Here is a 24,485-nt window from a genome sequence, read left to right as displayed (position 1 = left end):
ACTCCTGTCTTCCACTGCCTCCCGCAGTTTGGTCAGAACTTTGTCTATGGAGTTTTCTTGGCAGGGATACTGGAGTGGCTTGCTGGTTCCTCCTCCAGGTGGATCATGTTTGGTCAAAACTCTCCACTATGACCTGTCCATCTTGGGGGGCCCTGCACGGCATAGCTCATAGCTTCTCTGAGTTATTCAAGTCCCTTCGCCCCGGCAAGGCAGTGATCCATGAAGGGGACTCCTGCTCCACCTGTGTCTAAAGGTGCAACAAGTATTTTTGTTGTTTCTGTTGCAACAGTCTAAATAAGCTACCACTCCAGCGTATATTAACCCCATTGAAATGAATGGAAGTGAGTTTTTAAAAGCACAGTTATCACTAACTTTTCTATATAACTTTCTTGGATGAGGATTTCAGGGGGGGGGGACAGAAACATAATGTGAGAGTATTTAAACTTTTAGCTTGGGACCATTGCTCAAGATGTTTTCTGCTCCCATTGCTTATATTTCCTCAAGTAGAAGCAGTGTGATAATCTCATCTTGAACATTGATCTTTTCTTTTTGCAGTGACATGTGAAGCTGCTGACCAGGTCTCTGATTTGCATATACTGGCTCCATTATTTTACCCCATTTAGCATTTCCTGAAATATTAAGAAGGTTTGCAGTAGGTAGAAAGGACTAATCAATATTTGTAACTGGCTACAAATTATTCCCCTGTGTGCTTTTCATCACACAGAAACTTTAATCTCCTGTACCTTTAAAAGATTATCATCTGTCAAAAACAATAACTAGCCCATGGTGAATGTCTCCTTTTGGACCAATAGAAGCTTTGCTGCAAGGGAAAGAGACCCTAACTATTTAATGACCGTAATAAAGTACAATTATATTGCAGCGGTGTCTGCAACCTCAACTGCAAACAAGCTTCCCACTTACCATAGTAGACCTTTCTCTGCATAGAGCGACTCAGTTTTTGCCAGTTACAATTGCCGCAGTGGAATTATTTTACTGTCCTGTTGATAAATGAGCTTTATGAGCTGAGTCCTGTGTCTCGTCAGGAGCACAGTCTGTATATACGCAACTTGTCAGCATCAGCTCTCACTTTTCTTTCACTTCCACATTTTTATTCATTGACAGCTTCCATCATGACATTTAATGACCGCCATTAGATAGAGAAAAAATTGACGAGTGAAATCTTTTTCCTAGTTGCAGTAATTCTAGCCCCTTTCCAAGCAGGATATTTTTTTTTTAAAAAAAAAAAGACTCAACTTCTGGAGGAGTAGGCACACATTTTCAAGGTATAAAGTGGGTGTTTTTTGGTGAGCTCATATTAAGGTTGATAGAAGCCTTGCCAGGACCAATGATGCTATTATTGATTATGCCTTCAGTAGCCTACTGTAAAATGGCTCACATTTATTCAGATTTAGCTGCTGCAGTTTGGAGAGCTCCAGTGAGGGTGGCTAGAGCAGAGTTTCTCAAACATGGGTGTCAAGCTGTTTTTGCACTACAGCTCCCATCATCCCTGAACATTAGTCCTGCTAGCTAGGATGATGGGAACTGTAGTCTAAAAATAGCTGGAGACCAAAGTTTGGGAAACACTGGGCTAGAGCACCATTACTTGTTTGCTCAGTTTCCGTTACTATGGCCCAATGGTACACTAAGCCCAACATATAGCCAACTAAGCTTTCCTCAGAATGTTGTTGTCGTTTAGTCATTTAGTCATGTCTGACATTTCATGACCCCATGGACCAGAGCACGCCAGGCATGCCTGTCTTCCACTGCCTCCCACAGTTTGGTCAAATTCATGCTGGTAGCTTCGAGAACACTATCTAGCCATCTCGTCCTCTGTTGTCCCCTTCTCCTTGTGCCCTCCATCTTTCCCAACATCAGGGTCTTTTCCAGGGAGTCTTCTCTTCTCATGAGGTGGCCAAAGTATTGGAGCCTCAGCTTCATGATCTATCCCTCCAGTGAGCACTCAGGGCTGATTTCCTTAAGAATGGATAGGTTTGATCTTCTTGCAGTCCACAGGACTCTCAAGAGTCTCCTCCAGCACCACAATTCAAAAGCATCAATTCTTCGGCGATCAGCCTTCTTTATGGTCCAGCTCTCACTTCCATACATCACTACTGGGAAAACCATAGCTTTAACTATACGGACCTTTGTTGGCAAGAGCCACTGAAATTAATGGACCTGTTAGCCATGTTCATGCAAGTGTGTGTGACTACTTTAAGCAGGACTTGACTACAACTCATGGACAAGTTTCTTGAAGGGTTCTAGCCCACCAAGTGCTTCCTCTACCCTTGGCTAATAAAAGCAAGCCAAAGGGGATTGGCCAGGTGGAACAGGGATGCTTTTGATGCTTTGTTGCAGGAGGGAATGTTATATCAGCCTTAAAGGAGGCAATGGTTTGTCTCCTCCTTAAGACTGAAGTATCAGAAGTACTTGACAACATTCACCTGGTTGCTAATATCTCCTTGGGCAACTGATCAGCAGAGGAGGGCAAAATGGTGAACAGGTTGGAGTCCAAGTCATACAAGGAAAGGTTAAAGGAGTTGGATATGCTTAGCCTAGAGAAGATGAAGAGGAAACATCACAGTTATATTCAAAAAGTTGAAGGGATGCCACATACTTGATAGAGCAAACTTCTGTTGTTCCAGAGAATGGGGCCCAAACTAACATGTTGAAAGGGAAAGAAAAAGGGTGGGACTAAACATTGGAGAGAACTTGCTGATGGTTCAAGATGTTTGATAGCTGAACAGGCTGCCTCAGAAGGTGGTGGACCTTCATTTGATTTTTTTTAAAGCTGATCAGGGATGCTGTATTAATGGATATCGTGACCTGAGCAAAGGAATTGGGCTAGATGATATTTGAGGACTCCTCCAACTCTGTAATTCACTCTGCAAGTCCCAAATATATGAAGAAGTATATTGGACTTTGCAAGGTATGCCAGATAGCAACATTCCACGACTTTGACATAAAATTTCAGTATTATTATTATTAATTGCTTCCCATGAGACATCTCAAAATAATTTACAATAAAATAGTTACATATAAAAAACAGTTAAAAACAACTGCATATAAAAACATCTGTTTGTAAAGAACCATAAATATAAAAACAGTTTGAAACAACAACACATGCATAAAATCATTTCAGATCCAGGACAGATAACAAATGGGATAAATATTTTAGCAGGCTTGGAAAAAAAGGATTTGTAATCAACATCAGGACGAAGCAGGTTTGTAAGTGGGTCATATTGCAACAGCTGACTATGTCATTCGCATGTCTTTGTGGCCTGTTAAAAGGGGGTGTAGCTTATAGCTATTATGTTTTCTGCTTATATAAAGAGAGAGGTGTAATTTCCACAACAAGGATAGAATCCAGTTCCTGGAGGAACAGAAACTCCCTCCTTACACAATTTCTCTGAGAATATAAGTGCCTGTGTATGCAAGTCCAGGAGTGAAGGCGCCTGTGAATTTCAGTGTGAGCAAAGGGGAAAGTTATTCAAAATGTATAACTTTCTCTGTACAAAGTGGCATTCTAACACACACACTGTTCAGTATATTTGGTTTAATTAACAATGAAATGGAAAATGCCTGTTTGTATTGATGTGATACACTTAGGCACAAAACACTTAAAGTGATAAGTGTCCTTAAACACTGCCTTTGAGTTGGTTGTGGGGGTTTTTAAGGATTGTGAGAAAGGATTAGTCTCTGTGTAAAAAAAAAAAATTGACCTCGAATAAAGGGGAAGAAAAATAAAAACTTGCAAGGAAGTATCCGACTCAGAATAAAGCATCCTGGTAATGGAAGTGCTGAATAAATAAATAAGGGAAGACAAAACTATAAAAGGAATAACACTAGGGGAGAAAGCATACAAATTAAAGGCATTTGCCGATGTCCGTATTATTATGACAGAGAACCCAAAAGAAAGTTTATTAAAGGTATTAGAAATATTCAAGACTTTTGGGCAGGTGGCCACGTTCAAACTAAACAGCTCTAAAACAAAGCTCTTGGTCAAGAATTTAACAACACAGGACTGAGATGATCTAGAAAAAGCCTCAAATTTGAAGATCTGGGAAAGGCAAAATATTTGGGAATATGGATCTTGGTGAAAAATATTGACCTATTTCAAGATGACTACATTGAGACCTGGATGGAGATTAAAAGAAATTTAGAAATATGGAACAGATTAAATTTATCTTTCTGGGGGAGAATATCCACCATTAAAATTAATGTCTTGACCAAAAATGCTTTTCCTATTTCAGACAATTCCCGTGATCAGGGGAACAGGTTGCCTCAGTTATAGACAACAAGACATACAGTGGTGCCTCGCAAGACGAAAAGAATCCGTTCCGCGAGTCTCTTCGTCTTGCGGTTTTTTTCGTCTTGCGAAGCAAGCCCATTAGCGGATTAGCGGATTAGCACTATTAGTGGCTTAGCGGGCTTAGCGGATCAGCTGATAAGCGGCTTAGCGGATCAGCTGATAAGCGGCTTAGCGGATCAGCTGTTAAGCGGCTTAGCAGCTTGGGAAAAGGGGGGGAGGGGAAAACCCCCGCAGGAACTCGCAAGACATTTTCATCTTGCGAAGCAAGCCCATAGGAAATTTGTTTTGCGAAGCACCTCCAAAACGGAAAACCCTTTCGTCTAGCGGGTTTTCCGTCTTACGAGGCATTCGTCTTGCGGGGCACCACTGTATCTAGATACATCTGGCAGTGGAGAAAGCCCAGGATTAAACACAAATTATTAATTGATATTAAAGAAAGAGGGAGATTTTCCCTGCCAGATCTGAAACTGTACTATGAGACGACCTGCTTCTCCTGGATCAGGGAATGGTGTATATTACAAAACACAGACCTGATAGATCTGGAAGGGCATGACAACTGCTATGGCTGGCATGCCTACTTAGGCTATGATAAGGTCAAGATACTCCATGGTGGATATCTCCCCTTGAAGCAATGGCAGTGACGAAGAAAAATATGCAAGTAAATTGGCCGACATACAAAGTACCATTAAAAGAGAAAGAAAATCAGTTGAAACTAAAAAAAAAAATTGAAGAAATCAGGGTACACCTGTCAGTTTGGTTACAATATCACCAACTTCATGAGATATTTAAACTTGACAAAAGAAATGGCTTTACGACAGAACCCTCCAGAATGGAAAAAGAACTGATTAAAGGGAAAACTCTCTCCAAAATGTACGAATGACTCCTTGACTGGAAAGTCAAAGAGGAGGAGGTAAAATCAGTAATGGTTAAATGGGCTCAAGATTTAGGTCACAATATCCCTATGGATGCCTGAGAAAAACTATGGAAGGTAGATATGAAGTTCACCACATGTTACACTTTGAAAGAAAATTTTATGAAGATGCAATTCCACTGGTACTTAACGCCACTAAAACTATCTAAAATGTATAAAAATAACTCAAGTAAATATTGGGGATGTGGGGAAGCAGAAGGTTCAATGTTACATATGTGGTGGAACTGTAAGAAAATAAAGGATTTGGGGAGTGTAATTTATAACAAGCTCAAAAAGATGATTAAGGTCTCCTTCATAAAAAAAACCCCAGAGGCTTTCCTCATGGGGATACTAGGCCCAGATATACCTAAAAAAGTGAGGGAAATATTATTGTATGCTACAGTAGCTGCAAGAATATTAATCTCTATGAATTGAAAAGGAGAAAAAAATCTGACTAAACTAGAGTGGCAAAGTAAACTTCTAGAATATGCCAAGCTGCTCAAAATGACAGGGAAACTGAGAGGTCATATTGATCAAACATTTATTAAAGAATGGGACATGTACAAAAAATACCTTAAGGAACATTGTAATAACATGACGTGAATGGCAGGCCTTGAATGACATCTGTGGTATGATGGATAGGAGAAGAAATCATTAATGAAAATTAATAAAAGAGAATGAATAGTGCACTAGATGGATTAAGTTGTAGATACATGATAGGGTGATAGGAAGTCAAAATAGATGTAAGAAGAATTTATTGTGATCTAAGCTGACAAATACTGCTGTTTTCTTTTCTGGATATTTTTGTTTGTTTGTTTTTTCCTTTTAACTTTTTTCATTGTTTCTTTTTAACTTTAATAAAGCATTAAAAGGGGGGGGGGGGAGAATAAAGCAGCCCACTGTGCACTTGTCTGGGGCAAATTGCAACATGCCCAGTTAATTGGCCCTAGAAGCGACATTCCCTCAGTTGATTTTGCCCAAAATATTCAGTCACAGGTGTAGTTGGATGTGCCCCATGTTCACGATAGGTCCATAATATTTCCCCCCTATCTTTTCATTATTAATAATTTCAAAGATTTCAAGCTGCCCTGAGCCCCTAGGCCATACAAGTGCAAACAATATATATATATATCAAGTTGAAACATAAAGGTAAAAAAAACAAAAAACCCTGTTCAGGAAGTAATCAAATCTATATGACTTTGGGCTTCTGCGGAACCAATATGATAAAACATTCCCTAAAAGAGTTAAAACAGTTTTCAAGACAATAAAATGGAGGCTTGAATGCCAGAAACCGAATTCTGCCCAGAATCTTTTCAAAGCACTTAAGAAGCCTGGAGGTTGGGCTGGGTACACAGTGATCTCCACCTGCTTCCAAATGTTTGTTCTTAATAAAAACCATATGTTTTTATTGAAAGAATGGAACCTTTCTATCTCCAGCACACATCCATACACAGAGATACGCTTTATGATTTTTTAAATCTTTCTATGATTGTGTGCTGATCTTATTTAACAGATTCCAACTGCTTATTTTATTTTTTTCACCCCCAGAAATGTTGTTTAGGACATGTATTTTTACCCAGTGGCAGCTGATGCCCTGCAGGGCAGGTGGATTGGCACCACTTAGTACACATTTCAAACAACACCCTTCTCTTGTCACGCAATACTCCCATAACTCCAGCACTGTTTCCTGCAGTTCTGAATTCACATGGTAATAGTGGGGTTGGCACTCATCAAAGATCACTGCCACTTAAATCTGCTGTTACAAGACATCTGCGGGTGGGAGAAGGTGGGTCGTTCTTTTAACAACAAAGTGCTAAGCGAAAGCATAGAACTGTAGGAGACTTCAGAAAGGGAATGATGTCAGACTTTCTCGCCGCTCCTAGCAGTTAGTGAAAGTCAATGAACAAGGCAAATTATATCTTCCCACAAGCAGACTGCAAGTCGTGTCAAGGTGCATCAGTGGCAGAAGCACCTCAGATACATGGCATGCATTTATTATAACTTATACAATGAGCTCAAGGGAATCAACTTCATATTTAAGTGCAAAGCATAGCTGTCAATTTACAGATTTGAAAATAAGGGACCGGCAGCCTCGAAAATAAGGGATCAGCAGCCAAAATAAGGGATCAACAATTACTTTGATAAAATACATATTTTGTTGCATGCAAATGGCTTTAGATACCTATTAGGTCCATAAATTACCATATAGCACATATTCAACACAAAAAAAAGCAACAATTTGTTATTGACAAAGGACAGCTGGACATAGAAAGGGCCCCATTACCTTCAGTAGCTTATTTAAGGGACATCATCAATAAAGGACAGTAGCGGGACATGGCGCTGGGATAAGGGACTGTCCCGCCAAATGAGGGACGCTTGACAGCTATGGTGCAAAGGCAATAAGAAATACCCTTTTCAATCAGACCAGGGGTATATCTGATTCAGCGTCCCATTTCCCGCAGGGGCCAGTGGATGTTGTGGCAACATTTTGACACTGCTGCTGTTGTTTTTTTAAAAATCCTTATTTCAGTCATTTCAGTGCTAAGGGTGGAATACAGTAAGAAATAACACAAAACGAAACCAACTCACCAGTCAACAAAGACAGAAAAACAGCACAAGTAAAAAAATTAGCTTCCTACCTCCTTGCCATTGGCCGCCCTCTATTATCAGAATGTGTGCACCAGCTAGTCCCATCTTCTATTATGCTTGCTGCACATAAACACACAATCTGTCCACAAAGCTATATAGTGTACGTTTGGGCTTGCCACTGAGCCCATTTTAAAATATGCGTGCTTATTTTTTTTTTATTAAAAAAACTGTCAAGCAATGACCCATTTTAAATTTGGATGCTTTGCTAACAATTAACATATGCAAGTGTGTAATTATTGGCTCTTTTATCTCAGAAAACTGGCAACTCTTACACAGTGAGATTGTTTTAATTGCTTTAACTACCTCCTGAATTAGAGTTGGTTCATTTTCAGTCAAAACGTTTTCTCTGTTCATTTGAAAGTTGGGAGTTTGCAGAGGGGATAAGTTGAACTTGTTTAGGATTTCATTGTGACCATTTTATTCTGCACTGGGATTTGTTTACTCCAAAGGTTTTTAAATCCTCATAGTTTTTTTGCACAATTCACAGAATTTACTAGTTGGTTTCTTCAAAGCCATTGGAATGATGTGAGAAAGCTTATAATATATTTGATGCCTGACACCCTTTTTAATGATGCACAAGCAGAAAAAAACAGGGGTTCAGGCCAGCATACAAATGTATTCAAGTACAACAAATGTATTCATCACAATGTACCTGCCATGTACATTTGTTGTACTTTGCTTGCCATATATTTTGTTTTTGTATGCTGGCCTGAACCCCTGGTTTTTCTATTTGTTTATGTTTCTATACAGTGGGTTCCTTATTTTTGTGCACACTTTTTAAAGAAATATGCCATCACATCTCAAACGATAACCATTGTATTCTCCGTTAGTTTATCAGGCTTGGCTATGGTGACATATAAAACTTGGTGTGGCCACTACTTAAATTCTTAATATACTGGGAGCTGAATTTCTTAGGATTCTATTTCCAGGACCCTTGGGATGTTTTTACTAAAGATTAAATGGAAGTGTACATGTTATACTATCTTCATTATGCAGTAGTTCTTTCATTGTTTTAAAAGCATCAGCACCTCCCAACTAAAAGCAACATAAAATATAATATTATTACAGTTCACCTACGTGCCTCCCCATCAGAATCACTTTGGTCTATCACATGCTGAGAAGCCCATTCATGTGAACTGATCTGAGAAGTGAAGAAGTGCAGTATTTCTATACCATCCCAGACCTAATGCAGAACCCATTTTTGGATTATGCCTATCACATAGATACCACTAGAAACCCTTCCCTAAAGGTGGCTTCTCTACACAGTGGTTATAATAGGCACACCTTTTTACCTTGTGGATTGCCACAATCACATGAACAATCTCCAATGCCAGCAACACAAGTTCCAGTATTTGCCGGCACTGATGTGGACACTCTCTGGAGAATCCACACGGCAAGAGGTTCTCATGTCTTACAGCTGTAGAATATAGTAATTCTTGTGCATAATGAGTCACCTGGAAATTTCACTGTGTTCAACCCCCAGGCATATCTGGAGAGGGTAAACTGTTCATTGAAACCAATTAATTAAAAAAACAAACAAACCACTAAGACTTTACATAACTTTTTATAACTATTATTTTCAATAATATAACTCACCAGGTGGAGAATACTAATATATATGTATGTATATGTGTGTGTGTCATTTGTAAAGGGAATCCTTGTATGAGTTAATATTTATTATTCGTTGGAGCTGCACTGTACTTTTGTCCTTCCAGACCATGATGTTTTATGGTTTACCTTTTCAATTCTTTGTTTTCTTTCTTTTTTTTTTACTCAGAAGCAAGTTTTCAGTGGCCTTTACTTCCAACTGGGGGAGAAATTTGCATCAGTTTGCATTTAAAGGAAAACTGACCTAATTTGCACTTTCTAAAACAATACGTGGCCCACAGCCATCCTTCATAATTCATACTTCTCTGAATTTTGCAACACAGTTCTCCTGCCAGCTGATACATGCAAAAAAAAATTCATGTACTAGAATGAGGTGTGCCTTAAAATGAAAATATTCATGAAAATGGTACACAAATATGCATTATATTAGGGGAAATGCTTTGCAAAAATGTGTATATTGGGAGCAATTTGCACTAAAATGCTGAAGAGGACTTTTTAAAAAATCACAAAGTCTTATGTAAGTGCGGAGAACTGAACTTCAGACTGGAAAGATGAGAAAGTAAAAGAAACTGAAATTGAAAGTCTTGGTTAATGGTGTCTTTTCAAAGTATTGTCTTCCAAAGTGGATGGAAAGGGAGAAACAAGCAAACCGTAGAACCGCTTGCATCCATGTTAAGGGAGCAGAATGCTAAGAGAACATAAAATGGAATCTACCCACAACACTATTTCCCAAAGATGTGCTGCTTGAGGCATTTGCAGTGACAGCCCGGGGTTTCTATTCAGCCTGCAATCTAGGCAGATGATTGGTATCCGTGAAACAGTTCTCTTTCACAAAACCCAGGGAGCAGTGCAGTGACACTTTTGAAATGGTTCCTGAACATAACATATTTAGCTTGTGAAGCAATGGTGAGGAAGTGACTATGATAAGGGCTCATTCAGTAACAGTCCCAAATTGATTGCTTCCTTCCTTGTGTAAACTTAGCAGGCAGCCCTTTGGGCTCGTTTCCGAAGGCCAGCTCAGCACAAGAGTCTTATCGGAAGGAAACGGAATGCAAAAGCCTAGACGGCTTTCGATAAGGCACGTCTTACAGCCACAAGTTTCTTCCCCCTCCCCCATTCTGTCTTTGTTCAGAAACGAGGAATGTTTATGCTGCATACTGATGCAGAACAGGACATGCACATTCAAACTCTTTATGAGTAAATAATTTTAGGGTTTTTTTGGGAGGGGGGAGAGACTCACAGACACGAGTGCAGTAATTTCATGTGATGCATTATCTGTGCTGTTATCCGGAAAACAGGGATCTGGCACTCATTATCTGGCCTTAGAAATATTTAGGATAGACTACTTAAAGGTCTGGTTGTTTACTAAGTAGGCAATTTTCCAACAATATGCTATAAGCAATGAATTCACATGTAAACACCTTGAAGCTAGCGAAGACTCCAGGTGCTTCCTGAAAATGCAGAGGTACTTTCTTTCTAAGAACTTACATATTGTAGAAGAAGGATATTGACAAGCTGGAACATGTGTGGAGAAGGGTGACCAAGGTGATAAAGGGTCTGGAAACCAAGTCTTATTAGGACCACTGAGGTGATTTTAATTAGTATTAGTATTTTATTATTTATATGCCGCCCATATGACTGGGTTGGCCCCAGCCACTCTGGGCAGCTCCCAACAAAATTAAAAACACAAGAAAACATCAACGATTATAAACTGAAGGGCTGCCTTCAGGTGTCTTCTAAAAATTGTGCCTGCTTCCCTGTAACTTCATTGTTTCAGGGAATAAAACTGGATCACTAGTTTTCCATAGGACACTCAATATTCCATGGCTACCAAGCGTGTTTATTGGACTGTATGAGTGGGAACGATTGCTACTTAGGGTGATTGTTGTTGTTGTTGTACTTCTGCAAAATTTGGAGTCCATCTAGGCATACTGATACTTTAGGTACACGGGTGGCACTGTGGTCTGAACTACTGAGCCTCTTGGGCTTGCTGATTGGAAGGTTGGCAGTTTGAATCCAAGTGACAGGGTGAGCCCCTGATGCTCTGTCTCAGCTCCTGCCAACGTAGCAGTTCGAAAGTACGCCAGTACAAGTAGATAAATAGGTACCACTGGGTGTTTCCATGCACTCTGGTTTCTGTCACAGTGTTCCGTTGTGCTATAAGGGGTCATGCTGGCCACATGATCCAGAAAGCTGTCTGTGGACAAGCGCTGGCTCCCTAGGCCTGAAAGCAAGATGAGCGCCACAACCCCATACAGTGGTACCTCGGGTTAAGAACTTAATTCGTTCTGGAGGTCCATTCTTAACCTGAAACAGTTCTTAACCTGAAGCACCACTTTAGCTAATGGGGCCTCCTGCTGCCACTGCACCACAGCCATGTGATTTCTGTTCTCATCCTGAAGCAAAGTTCTTAACCTGTGGTACTATTTCTGGGTTAGCAGAGTCTGTAACCTGAAGCGTCTGTAACCCGAGGTACCACTGTAGTCGCCTTTGACTGGACTTAACTGTCCAGGAGTCCTTTACCTACCTTACTGATACTTTCCTCTTATTTCTTAGTGGCCCCATTATGGGTTCATTTCTGTCAGCAACACTCACCACCCAAGTTTGCTATTGGAAGGAGTGATTTAGACAGGGGTAGGCAACCGTATCCCTCTGCATATGCCAAAGTGGGGCAGTGACATCCTTAAGGCCAGCATTATAGGTGAAACAATAAACTAGCTGAAACAATGAAGTAATGAGTAACTGATTGTTTTGAGCAAGAAATTGCTTGGTGCTCTGTCTGCCCAGTTTATAAATCATTGACAAGCCCTGTTATGCAAGCGACCACTGGTGCTTAATGTAGCCTGAATGTCAGCTTGTTAGACACAATCTGTTGATCTTTCCTCTGGGCCATGTGTGTGGAGGGGGGTTGGGGAGGAATCAATGGGATGTTGTAGAGCTAATAAGCATTTAATCACTTTAGACAATCCAAGTCAGCTAAAGAGATAGACCTGAAAGGTGCCGAAATGTAAGCACCTTCTTCCTAGTGGGTCTGGATACGTCCAGAATAATTAGATAGGAAGGCTTTTTCAAGGCTGCATATACACTTACTTGGGTGGAAAACCCATTCCATTCAGTGGGAAACTTACTTTTGACTCAATATATATAGAGGCAATATGAATTGGGGCAAATGAATTTAGAAAATAGCAGACATTGGGGGTTTTCCTGACTCATCAACCAATTCATATAAAAGAGCAGGTTTTTCCATCCTTACATTTAATACCAGTCTAACAAAAGGCAAGCTATTACTATGTAACTGCTAAAGTTAGTCTCTCTGAACAACAGGGACACCTTCTGTGTCCTAGAAAAGTCACCACCAGATCACACATATCAAAATGATTTTATTTACCCCCCACTTCTCATACATGTGTTGATCATCCCCAACAGTTTTCTTAGGAATGCACTAACTCACTTTTTAAAAATCAAGAGGCTCACTCCAAGGAGGAAGACAATTGCAATGATTATCTCTTTCTGATTTGGCTGATGGCCTGATAAGTTCAGGTTTATAAGCAACATCTGTCTTTGGAAAGCAGCTTTCGAAAAAGAAAAACAGCAAAGGTTAGGAAAGGGGTTGGAGGCAATATCAAATCTATGTTTTGTAGTACAAACATGGAGAGTTATATTCCTATAGATACTTAACATGGAAATGGTCCTGAGCACACTAGCTCTTACTTCCAAGTAAACGTACTGCACAAGTGATAGTGGTAAACTGCTTCTAAGTCAATAGTGCTAGGTCCACTGACCATGCAGGGAATTATTATTATCATCATGCATACTAATGGCAAACTCATTGCCTGAGTGCCTATCATTACATAGCCAAAATGGCACTTTCCACACACAAGAAGAAGGTAGCATCAACAGGCATGAGGAAGCTTGAAGGTTTTCAGAAGTATAAGAAAGGGAAAGAGGGGCATGTTCATTTCAGTGAATCTTCTTCCCAGGTATGGTAGACCATCTGGGCTGTGAGTTCTGGAAGACCTGCTTCCTGCCTTGCAGACCTTTTTATATCCTATGTCCTTTTAAAATGTGGTGGGTTTTTTTTGGAGGGGGGTATTGGGTTGATGTTTTTATTTTGATTATAAATTTTGTGGTTTTATATATTGATTTTGTTCTGTGAACCACCCTGAGACCTCCGGATATAGGGCAGTATATAAAGTCTAATACTAATACTGTACTACTAATAATAAAACCTGGTCTGGAAGTGGCCCCAGCTACAAAAACTGTGGCTGTTGAAGAGGCCAGCGACTATCTTGGCTGACTCTTAATGCAGACCCAGGTCATAGAGCCTGAGCTATGAACTACAATTGGCAGGACTGGCAGCAAAAGCAGCAGATATGTTCTGCACATATTATACTATTTCATTCTCTTTTTAATGTTGCTGTTTTAAAAGTGCATTTTTATATTTGACTTCCTTTAGTAATGTTTTATTTTGTAATCTTTAAGATAATATTTTAATTTCCTGTTTATTGTGTTGCCATGACAGTATACTTTATATCTGACTTTCTCCAGTAATGTTCTATTTAATGTGCTGCAAACCACTTTGAGACTTTTTCTTAAAAATATAAAGTGGTATAGATATGAAGTGATCAATAATAATTGATAATAGTTGCTATATTCGTTAGAGGGGTGAAATGTGAAGCAATTTATCTTAGATCCAGGTTTGTTGGCAACCAAAAGAACACCAAAACTTGTTTTTAAATTGTTTTTGTGAGTTGCATTAAATGTTTTATGCACACTGCCTTGTGAGCTAAAGTCGCGAAATAGTATATATGTTTCATAAGGGGGACTTGACAGGCTTAGAAACAAGAACTTTGCTTAAAACAAGCTGTTTACTGGGCTGAAGTTCACTCCCACTGCTTTCTTCCCAAATACCATTTTATGTGTTGACACAAAAGTATGATTTGAATGCTTCTCAGATGAAAAGGTGCAAGACAGGCATTCTATATAGTTAGCAAGCAGCTAATTTTCTCTCTGTACTCTGATTTTCCCTTACATTATTACCCAAAGGTTACAGTTTTTTTCAGATACGAAATAAAACACTCAGCTTCTGGGCATTAACAGAGAGAACATGAAAAGGTCACCATGGTGAGCTCATAAGTTCTGCATTCATAACTTGCCTTTCAAAGCAAATAGCCACAACTGCAAGGGCCATTGAAGTAGATCAGTCAGAGCGGCAGGAAATTGTTCACAGCATGATGCACATTTTCTCCTTTTTATTATCACTGTTTTCATTCATAAAGGATCACTTTAATAACCGACAAAGGAAGAAGCTGCCAGGACAACTGAAGTATGCTGTCTCATGCTGTGGCTAAAAGCATTGGTACTTTGTTACTATGAGTAACCACTGCTAAAAATGCTACTGGGGGACACCATTATTCCCTGGTATTAGGACAACATTACCTCCATTTTGCAAAACATGCATAGCTATTTGTGGTAAATGAGGGATCCTCTGTGCTACTCCTCATTGGCAATCCTTTAGCTACATGATGGATCACTTTCCTTCGCATCTGGATCAATTTTCCACATGCAGCTATGAATGGCAAACAGTGGAGGGGTGAATTTGTAATTGAGCGAACCATCCCCCTCCAAAATCATCAGAAAACTAGCTAGCAAGTCATAAATCAATTCTGGCAAGTGGGATATGAAAATTTGGCCATGGTGTTTAGCCAAGACCACAATTTAACCGGTATAACTTTGTTTAATAACAAAAGAATGTTATTCAGGGTGCAAAATTTATGTAAATATTGCCTACATGCAAATACATGTACATGCAGTTCACACATAAGAATGTACTTAAACTGTATTTTTGTTATTAACATTAAAAAAAAGAATACACACATAAAGTAAATTCTAGTTTTTCACACGCACACACACCAATATACAGCTAGCCCTAGGTTTTGGGACTTTACAGTGTTGTGAAGAAATTCAGTATATAACAGCCATTCCAATGTTATCAATGTTATTCACATTATTTATGTGAGCCAAGAGGCTAACTAGGACAAAGGAACTTTATCACAAGTAATAATAGACCTAATAACAATGAATAATAATTGAAATAGTAAGAATTATTGACCAATAATGAAAACAAATAAAACAAAGGACGATTGATCCTACAACATTTTGCAAACAGTTATCCTTCATAGAATCATAGAATCATAGAGTTGGAAGAGACCACAAGGGCCATCGAGTCCAACCCCCTGCCAAGCAGGAAACGCCATCACAGCACTCCTGACATATGGTTGTCAAGCCTGTGCTTAAAGACCTCCAAAGAAGGAGACTCCACCACACTCCACACCACACTTCAGAAGTACACAGGTGTAAACATTGAAATCAGGGCTTTTTTCAGCCAGAACTCACCGGAACTCAGTTCCAGCATCTCTCAGGTGGGTGCCATTGCCATTCCAAGAGAACAAGGGAGGGGTTCATGGTGAGTTCTGGCACCTCCCCTAACCCTCCATAAAACCCCAACAACAGTGGAAGAAAAGTCCTGTTTGACCAGTATTTGACAAGAACCTGTGATCTATCAAGTATCCCTAAAAAGTAAATCTCTCCTTTTGAAAGGATTCAGTAAGTTCTTCCTGAACTCTCCTGGCATGGTAAAACTAGCCAGGTTGAACAAGTCTCACAGATCTGGAAACTAGAAGAATTTTGTCCACAACCTCAGGCCACATTAACTGAAACTCATGTAGGCAATTGCAACTTTACTGAAACACCAATAAAAGGCAATTCTGCAGTGGGAACAGAAAAGTTACAGCTTTGCACACCCGTCATTTCCTAAGGAAATGAGGACTTTAAAATAAATAAATAAAACACCCTGACGATTCCTGAGACATTAGTTTATAATGCTGCCAACTACATTTTACAAATAGCTCAATCTTTCAAATCCCTCTTTGACAATGATAAATTAACAGTGCTTATAGCTCCAGACAATGTATAATTACCAATTATTTGCAGAATAAAGAGTGAGCAATAGAATCACATGGTCGTGCTGTAACACGTACTACATGCTCAGGAAGAATGTGCCACTGTTTCAGGCAGCCGCCTCTTTTGTCGTTTGAAAATTATGCAAAACCATTTCTTCAGCAGATTTTAATTGCCATTACAATGAAACTGCATTTCATATGTTATCTTTGCAGCTTAATATGATGCTTAGCCAATGTGCCTTTGTGCAGTTTTTCCATATATTAGAAATTTTATTTTTAATATTGCTTTTATTATTGTCAAAGTACAAATCAGTCAAAATAGACAACAAAGAGACACATAAATATAAATGATATTTATATTCAAAGACCTAGAAGTACAAAAGTTAATATTAAAGTAGGCCTCCCTTTCATGTAAAGACAAGACACGTTAGGAAGGGAGGAACAATGCAGTGAAAGGAAGGCAGCACTAGTTGAAAGTTTCTGAAGAACAAGAGCAGAGATTATTCTATGTGGAATTAAAGGGGTAATTCTGTTAGTGCTGACATCAACTAGCCAAGTGGGGGAAGGGGGAGATGTTCTTCAGCAACCCAGCTGAGTAGCATGTTTATTGAGGTTGTGGGTGCTCTAATTGTCTGTGTAGTTCTGAGGGAGTTTTGCTCTGTATGTTTAATTGAATATCTACCTGCTATGTACAGGGCAGGAGGTAAAAAAGCAAGGAAACCTCTCTGTTCCTTTCTCTTTTCTCTCTGGACTCCATCTGTGTTATTTAAGTGACTTTGCTAACAGAAAAAAGCCAGGGAAAATAGTTGTGTCTTGAAATACTTGACAGTGCAGTAACCGGGAAGGAGAGTCGGGTGTCAGGTGGAAGGGCATTCCAATTGAATGAAGCTTAAGGGGAAAGGGAGCTAGGCATGGAATACAGTAGTTCAACCAAAAAGAAACTTGATAGCCATAGAACAGGGATGTCCCTTTAGCTGTTGTTGGACTACAACTCCCATCATCCCTGACCATTGGTCATGCTGGGTGGGGCAGGTGGAAGCTGGAATCCAACATCCAGAGGGCCACAGCTTCCACATCCCTCCCATAGAGGAACAGGTCCAAGGAAGACTATATGGAGAAAGAAGAGAAGTTTATCTATAAAGGAGGGAGACCTTGGAGGCATTTGAAAGTAAATCCATGAAGTGGACAATGAAGGTAAAAAGAGAAGAGAAACCAGTTAGGCGGATAGGATGTGAGTGTTGGCTGAAAGGATCAGTGCAGAAGCCAAGGGCCAGGAACTCCAGTATGAAAACAAAAGAGCAAACTGGGGATGATGAGGGTTGATCAAAATGTTCCACCCGCATCATTCTACCCGGATACTGAGGTCCAGCGCCGAGGGCCTTCTGGCGGTTCCCTCACTGCGAGAAGCCAAGTTACAGGGAACCAGGCAGAGGGCCTTCTCGGTAGTGGCACCCACCCTGTGGAAGGCCATCCCACCAGATGTCAAAGAGAACAACAACTACCAGACTTTTAGAAGACATCTGAAGGCAGCCCTGTTTGGGGAAGCTTTTAATGTTTGATGCATTACTGTATTTTAATATTTTGTTGGAGGCCACCCAGAGTGGCTGGGGAGGCCCAGTCGGATGGGCGGGGTATAAATAATTTATTATTATTATTATTATTATTATTATTATTATTATTATTATTATTATTATTCCTCATATGTGGAAAAAATGTTTCTATATGGTGGTGACATTCCATACGATAGAAGCAGCATTTAAAAACTCTTCTCCAACTTGTTTCACCAAAATGGATGGATATTCGAAACCTCTCCATTGTATATCATTTTACATGCAGTGAATTTTGAAGGGAGGGGAAGCAAGCAATTCCTTATACAGTTTCACAGAATCATAGAGATGAAAGTGGGAAGGGACCCCAAACGTCATATAGTGCAACCCTTGCAATGCAGGTTTCTTGAGTGGTGTGAATCCAATAAAGAACCATGCAAGAACAGTGTCTTTAAATCAGTTTTTAGGCACCACTGAGAAGTCATGTTAGTGCATGATTTGGCATGCTTCATGCACAGTTTCATTCCCTTCATTTAGGCCACATTCGTACATATTCCTGCAGCACAATAGCTGCTTCTTCGCGGCACAGCCCCTCCTGTTCTCATGTTAATAGTTGGAAACAATCACATCAGTCCTTCCCATCCAACAATAGTCTTTCCTGATACTTTCAGACACTGCTTATGTGGACAACTCCTCCAGGCCCTACCTATGGAACCAAATATCAGTAATGGCATTTTTAAAAAAATATTAGTTGTCTCTTATCACTGTGAAGAATCAATTAAGAGAACTATAATTCCTCTTGATATACTGCTGCACCTCATTCTCAAGGGAGTTAATATTAGACATGCATATTGTGGGATTCCCTTTCAGCGATATGACACGTTCCCGTTGAGTGCAGTAGTTATAATGACTGCTGATATCCACCACAGTTCTTGGTCATGTCAACACTCCTCAAAGGAGTTAACTCGACTGGTGGCATACAGCTGGAGTTCTAACTACTGTCAGAAAATAGTAATGTATAAGAGGTCTAATTAGTCTGAAGAGTGCTGGTGTTTTTCTTTTTGTCATGGATTATACTAATCTTCTCAGTGTGTGCTATATACGCAGTCGTTGGGTTGACTCCAAAGGGCCTCTTGTGAGAGTGGGAAATAGACTCTATGCATACGAGGGGTGCCCCTGATTTGTCTCAATTCCTTTCTCAAGATGCAGCCACATCCCACCGTAAGAATGGCTCAAAACTGTCAGTATTGCATGGGAGAGATTCAAGCACATATATTTGAAGCATTTTTTTTTCACCCCTCAAAAAAGAAGAATTTGGGGAACTGTGGTTTAGCCTAGACTTCCTCAAACTTGGCCCTCCAGATGTTTTGAGACTACAGTCCCCATCATCCCTCACCACTGGTCCTGCTAGCTAGGGATCATGGGAGTTGTAGGCCAAAAACATCTGGCGGGCCAAGTTTGAGGAAGCCTGGTTTAACCCTTCACAGAGCTCCAGTTCCCAACACCCTTAACTACAGTGCCCTCTTTGGGTAGGGGAAAGGTACTTTAAATACACTTTGTAAGTCTGGTGTGTACACAGCCTAGGATTGTGCAATTAATGGGTTCTGTTGCTCTAATCTGCTTGAAGAAAGAAAAAAAGAATGGGACTCCTTGAGGTTTGGAAACTTAATGGAAAATGCACTGAAAGGTGTGTGATAAGTGAATGACTAGAGAAAAGATGTATAAAATGTCCCGCAAGCAAATCACAATTAATTTAGGATAAATGTTCATTGTGAAATAGCCATCCCATAAAGAAATCAGAATGATTGCTCAAAGAAGACTGGATATAATCTAACCTCCAAATCAGGATGAATGTGGAATAAATAGGTCATCTGGAAAAGTCCCAACTTTTCAGGGGGCTGCAGTAGGATGGAGAAGATGGGAAAGTTGCCTTCCACAGGAAAAATGTCTGCTCATAACTCTTAGGATCCAACCCAATATGTGTGGCTTTCTTCAACAAATGAAAATGCAAGAAAGAATTGGTTGTATCCAACAGTTACATGAGTGGAAAGCAGCTTATGAAACAACTCTTTCCTCTCACCCTCCTGTGGCCCACTGGTTATGTCCAAAGGCCTGTTCAGAGGGTTAGGTGGGTTGCTGTAGGATTGGAACAGGAGAAGCATGACCCAAAATATGTGCTTACATAATGGGAGGGAACCAATGTACATCTATGTAGTTGGAGCCTTAGAGTTCACTTGCAGCAACATATATTTAGGATGAGGTCCCAGATTCTACCAGCATAGTCCACAACGGAATTAAACCAAAATACTTGGATTAAAATGGATTGTCTTGCTGAAGTCAGCAGAGCTAATTCAGCTAAAACCAAACTAACATTGTTGCCAACTGAGGTGTTAAATGCTTACATTGTATTTGGAAATGCAACAGTGGCTATCAAGTAATTTTGTACTGGTTACAGTTTTAACTTCCTTCTAGATATAAACTAGTTTAATTAATATCAGAAGGATATAACTGATTTGGAAGCATTCCTATTAACTTCTTGGTTTTAAACCAGGACTTTATAATGTACTTCCAAAGAACCAAACCCAGGCCAGCTGTTTTCAGAAACAGACATTTCTTATCTTTCAATATCATTCATTAGAGCATATTAGGGGATGGAAGGAATGCCACAAAACAACAAGGTTTCTAAGTTCCCAGAAGATTTGTTACAAATTCTAAACCAAAGTAGTTCTAGGCCTTAATTTATGTAGACATTTTCCCCTGATATTGGCAGGAGAAAGGGCTTTTTCCTCAGCTAGTGGTAAATATTATATAAATAGAAATTGCTAAAATCTCAGATTCCCAACAACTGGAAATCTTTTTCTGCTGCTCTTGATCTCAAAAGCTGAAACTTCTTCAAGATGACATTAATGTCTCATCTACACTTTGCTAAAATAATAAGGAACGTCCATGTAAATCTACAAGACCGTTTATATTCTACACAACAGTAAGGCATCTTCCCATAATATAAAACTTTTCTGTCAGCAAATCTTATTGTTAATATGTCTTAATCTTAAAGGGGGGTGGCTCAGTGCTAATTCACATGTCTGGTGAAAGCATTCTGCACCAAAGATGACCCAACGAGAGATTGATGTAGCTTGGTGACAGAAGCCAGGGAATCCTTGGTTCAACTCTTACCTGAGCCACACATTCACTGATTAGCTTACAATACAACCCTGTGCATGTCTATTCAGAGGTAACCGCCAGTGAGTTAAATGGGACTTACTTCTTGAGAAGTGTTTATATTAGGGATAGCTCAATGTGGTGTTCCCCAGATGTTAATGGATTCCAACTCTCAATGGATCCAATCACAATGGCCAGTGGTTAGGGAGGATGGGAACTGTAACCCAGCAACATCTAGAGGGTATCATGTTGGCTATCCCTGATATATAGGATTGTGGCCTTTAAAGCCACAATTGTTTCAGCCTCAGTGCACCACCACCCCACCATGTGCAATATTGGGCATAATAATGTGGGCATCTTGTAAGGATGATTGAGATGAGAAAATACTTTGAATATGCAGAAATAGATCGTATGTAAGGTATTATAATAGTGTTTGTGCATCTATCGTATTAGGATAAAGTGGTGGTGTTGGTGTTATAGTCAGGACAAAACCATCTCAGCTACATAAACAATTATGGGTTCTCCACCTGCTGAAAGGCTATAGCTCAGTGGGAGAGATCATGCTTTGCATATAACAGGTCCCAAGTTCAATTCCTGAGGTCTCCAGGTAGGTCTAGAGAAACCTTCATGTCTGGTACCATGGAGAATTGCTGCTGGCTATTGTAGACAATAGTGAGATAGTGAAATCAATGGTCAGTGTCCTTCCTATATTTCAATGGATTACAGTTCGGACTACAGTGGTACCTTGGTTCTCAAACAACTTGGAACCCAAACACACTGCAAACCCGGAAGTAAGTGTTCCAGTTTGCAGACTATTTTCAGAAGCCAAACGTGCTCCGTTTTGAGTGTTACGCTTCCGATTTGAGTGCCACACTTCCATTTTGAGTGTTACGCTGAGGTCTGTCTGTTCTTGCTATTTATTTTGCGTTTTTGTTTTTGTGGCTTTTTTGTGACTGTGGAACCCAGTTCGGCTGCTGATTGATTGATTGATTGATTGATTGTGTGTGACTGCAGTACAGTGGTACTTTGGGTTACAGATGCTTCAGGTTACAGACTCCACTAACCCAGAAATAGTACCTTGGGTTAAGAACTTTGCTTCAGGAGAACAGAAATCGCGCGGCGGCGGCCCGGCAGCAGCGGGAGGCCCCATTAGCGAAAGTGGTACCTCAGGTTAAGAACAGTATCCAGTTAAAAACAGACTTCCAGAACGAATTAAGTTCTTAACCCGAGGTACCACTGTACATTGTTTCTTGCTTTCATTTTATGGATCAATGGTCTCGTTAGACAGTAAAATTCATGTTAAATTGCTCTTTTAGGGGTTGTTTTTAAAACTCTGGAACAGATTGATCCATTTTGCATTACTTTCTATGGGAAAGCATGCCTTGGTTTTGGAACGCTTTGGTTTTGGAACAGACTTCTGGAATGGATTAAGTTTGAGAACCAAGGTACCACTGTATATAATTATTTTCCTTGGCCAACTAAATGCCATCAAGAAATATGTCATTAATTTATAAAAAATGTGTATATACTGCTGTATCGTAAATAGATATCATATATCATAGCAGTTTGCAATATAAAAACATAAAACCAAACAATAACATCATAAAAAGTTAAAAACAAGTTAAAGGCAAAAAGAAATTGAAAGCAGACATCAACAGACCATTGTGATTGATGTACTCTTAATTGCCTGCATAGGCCTGGCAGAATAGAAAGGTTTTCAGCAGGCATTTAAAAGTTGGCACATAAGGCACCCGCTGAATCTCTGTTGGCAAGATTATTCCACCAGACTGGGCCAATGACACGAAAGGATCAGTTTCTCATTGTAGAACCCAATCCCAAATTGGTTTAATGAGAAGTTAAGCACTACTCAGCCCTACTCACTTTAATGTGAATTGTTTGCTAAAGTATTAGGAAATATTCAAAGATGTGATTAACTTAGGTCAGCAGCCTTAGATGAAAAGAGCCATTCAGATGTTGGTTGAACAGAACTTATGGATTAATGGCAATGGGTCCTTAACATGTTTTACTTGCTGCAGTAGGTCTACAATGACCGCCTGCAAGGGATTTCAGCCTAGCTAGTCTCCATCCGATTCATACATCTGATGAAGACAACTGCAAGCAAAATCAGTGCATGGCCAAGTTCTCACATTTCGTGCTGAGAGGAAAGGCTCCAGATTTTTCCAGGACCACTTACTCAGTACATCTGATTATGTGCTACAGTGTCAAAATGTGACTGCAGTCAGCTGCCTTGTAGGCATGCTCTTATCCTTTGAGACCCATAGAGCAACAATTGCTTCTTCCAACCTTCTGCATCAGACTGCATCAATAGCAGTTTGATGCATATTGCAGCTGGATGTCTGAAAAGTGCTGCCAGAACTTGAATGCTTCCTCTGTGGCTGGCTGTCCTCCTTGACAGTGATGGGCTGGAAAATCTCAGGAGAGGATCAGTGCTCAGGGTATTCTGGCAATTCCTGGGTTGGCCAGGGTCCAAGGTGGAGCTGCAGAATTCATTGAAACAGAATATGGAAGTTGACTGTCAAGCAGTCATAAAATCCAAATCACAATGTAAAATACAATAAATACAAAAATAAATTGCAATTAGCTTTAATAACCTTCTGTATTTACACAATCTAATGCGCCATTGAATCTAATGCGCACATCATTTTCAGAACCTTGAAAGCAAAGAAGTATTTGCTGGCACCATCAAATCTAATGCGCACCCTAACTTTCGTGACATAATTTGGCTAAAAAAGGTGTGCATTACATTTGAGTAAATACAGTAGTTTATATGTTCTAGTTAGGCTAAACAAGACATTGGATAATAAATGTAATATGAATTTCTAATTGAAAGAGTATCCCTTACAAACTGTTAGTCAATCAGTATTATTATTATTATTATTATTACTATTATTATTATTACTATTATTATTATTACTATTATTATTATTATTCACTTTCTCAGTCCCTTTTCAGTCAAATCAAAGTCTCCCATACAGTACAAAAGCACTAAAAATAAAGCATTAACAACCACAAAGCATTAAAAATAGTATTCCATAATTGTAATATTGTGGGCCCAAGTTGCAGAGGAACCACGGACAGCAAGCCCCAGGTGAGATTGCAATCAACGCAGGACAAGCATTTGAGATTTGCATGGCCATGCCTTCCTTTTATGCCCAGGGAGTGGACTCGAGTAAAACCTGTGCGTGTGTAGGCTTCACCTAGGTCCACTCACTAAGCCACACCCCCAAGCTCACCACAGTTCTTAATAAATAAAATAATATACTGAGGACATTGTTTTTGTTTGTTACTATGTTGTGTATTTTTGTGTGTTTATATTGTAA

General features: G+C 39.7%; 1 protein-coding gene and 2 long non-coding RNA genes across 8 annotated transcripts in view; 1 reads left to right on the top strand and 2 right to left on the bottom strand.

Annotated features, from left to right (window-relative positions):
- Nucleotides 1-8,072, bottom strand: part of LOC310685385 (uncharacterized protein) — a 105,623-nt gene extending 97,551 nt beyond the window's left edge. For all 5 annotated transcript variants that reach the window (XR_014515156.1, XR_014515157.1, XM_083457661.1 and 2 more), the window contains exon 1: nt 7,859-8,072. Coding sequence is in view for 3 of the 5 variants with exons in the window: in XM_083457661.1 (XP_083313787.1) it covers nt 7,859-7,913 (55 nt within the window). In the remaining 2 variants the exon portion in view is untranslated. The remainder of the gene's footprint in view (nt 1-7,858) is intronic.
- LOC310685429 overlaps nt 1-24,485 on the top strand; it is a 133,130-nt gene that overhangs the window by 95,728 nt on the left and 12,917 nt on the right. The window lies entirely within an intron of this gene.
- LOC310685436 overlaps nt 20,935-24,485 on the bottom strand; it is a 142,485-nt gene continuing 138,934 nt past the window's right edge. For both annotated transcript variants that reach the window (XR_014515254.1, XR_014515255.1), the window contains one exon: nt 20,935-23,642. This is a non-coding gene — a long non-coding RNA (uncharacterized lncRNA). The remainder of the gene's footprint in view (nt 23,643-24,485) is intronic.

Source organism: Podarcis tiliguerta, assembly GCF_965153285.1.
Source record: "Podarcis tiliguerta genome assembly, chromosome: 9".
In the NCBI taxonomy this organism is placed as follows: Eukaryota; Metazoa; Chordata; class Lepidosauria; order Squamata; family Lacertidae; genus Podarcis; species Podarcis tiliguerta.
This window is presented reverse-complemented; position numbering and strand designations above follow the sequence as displayed.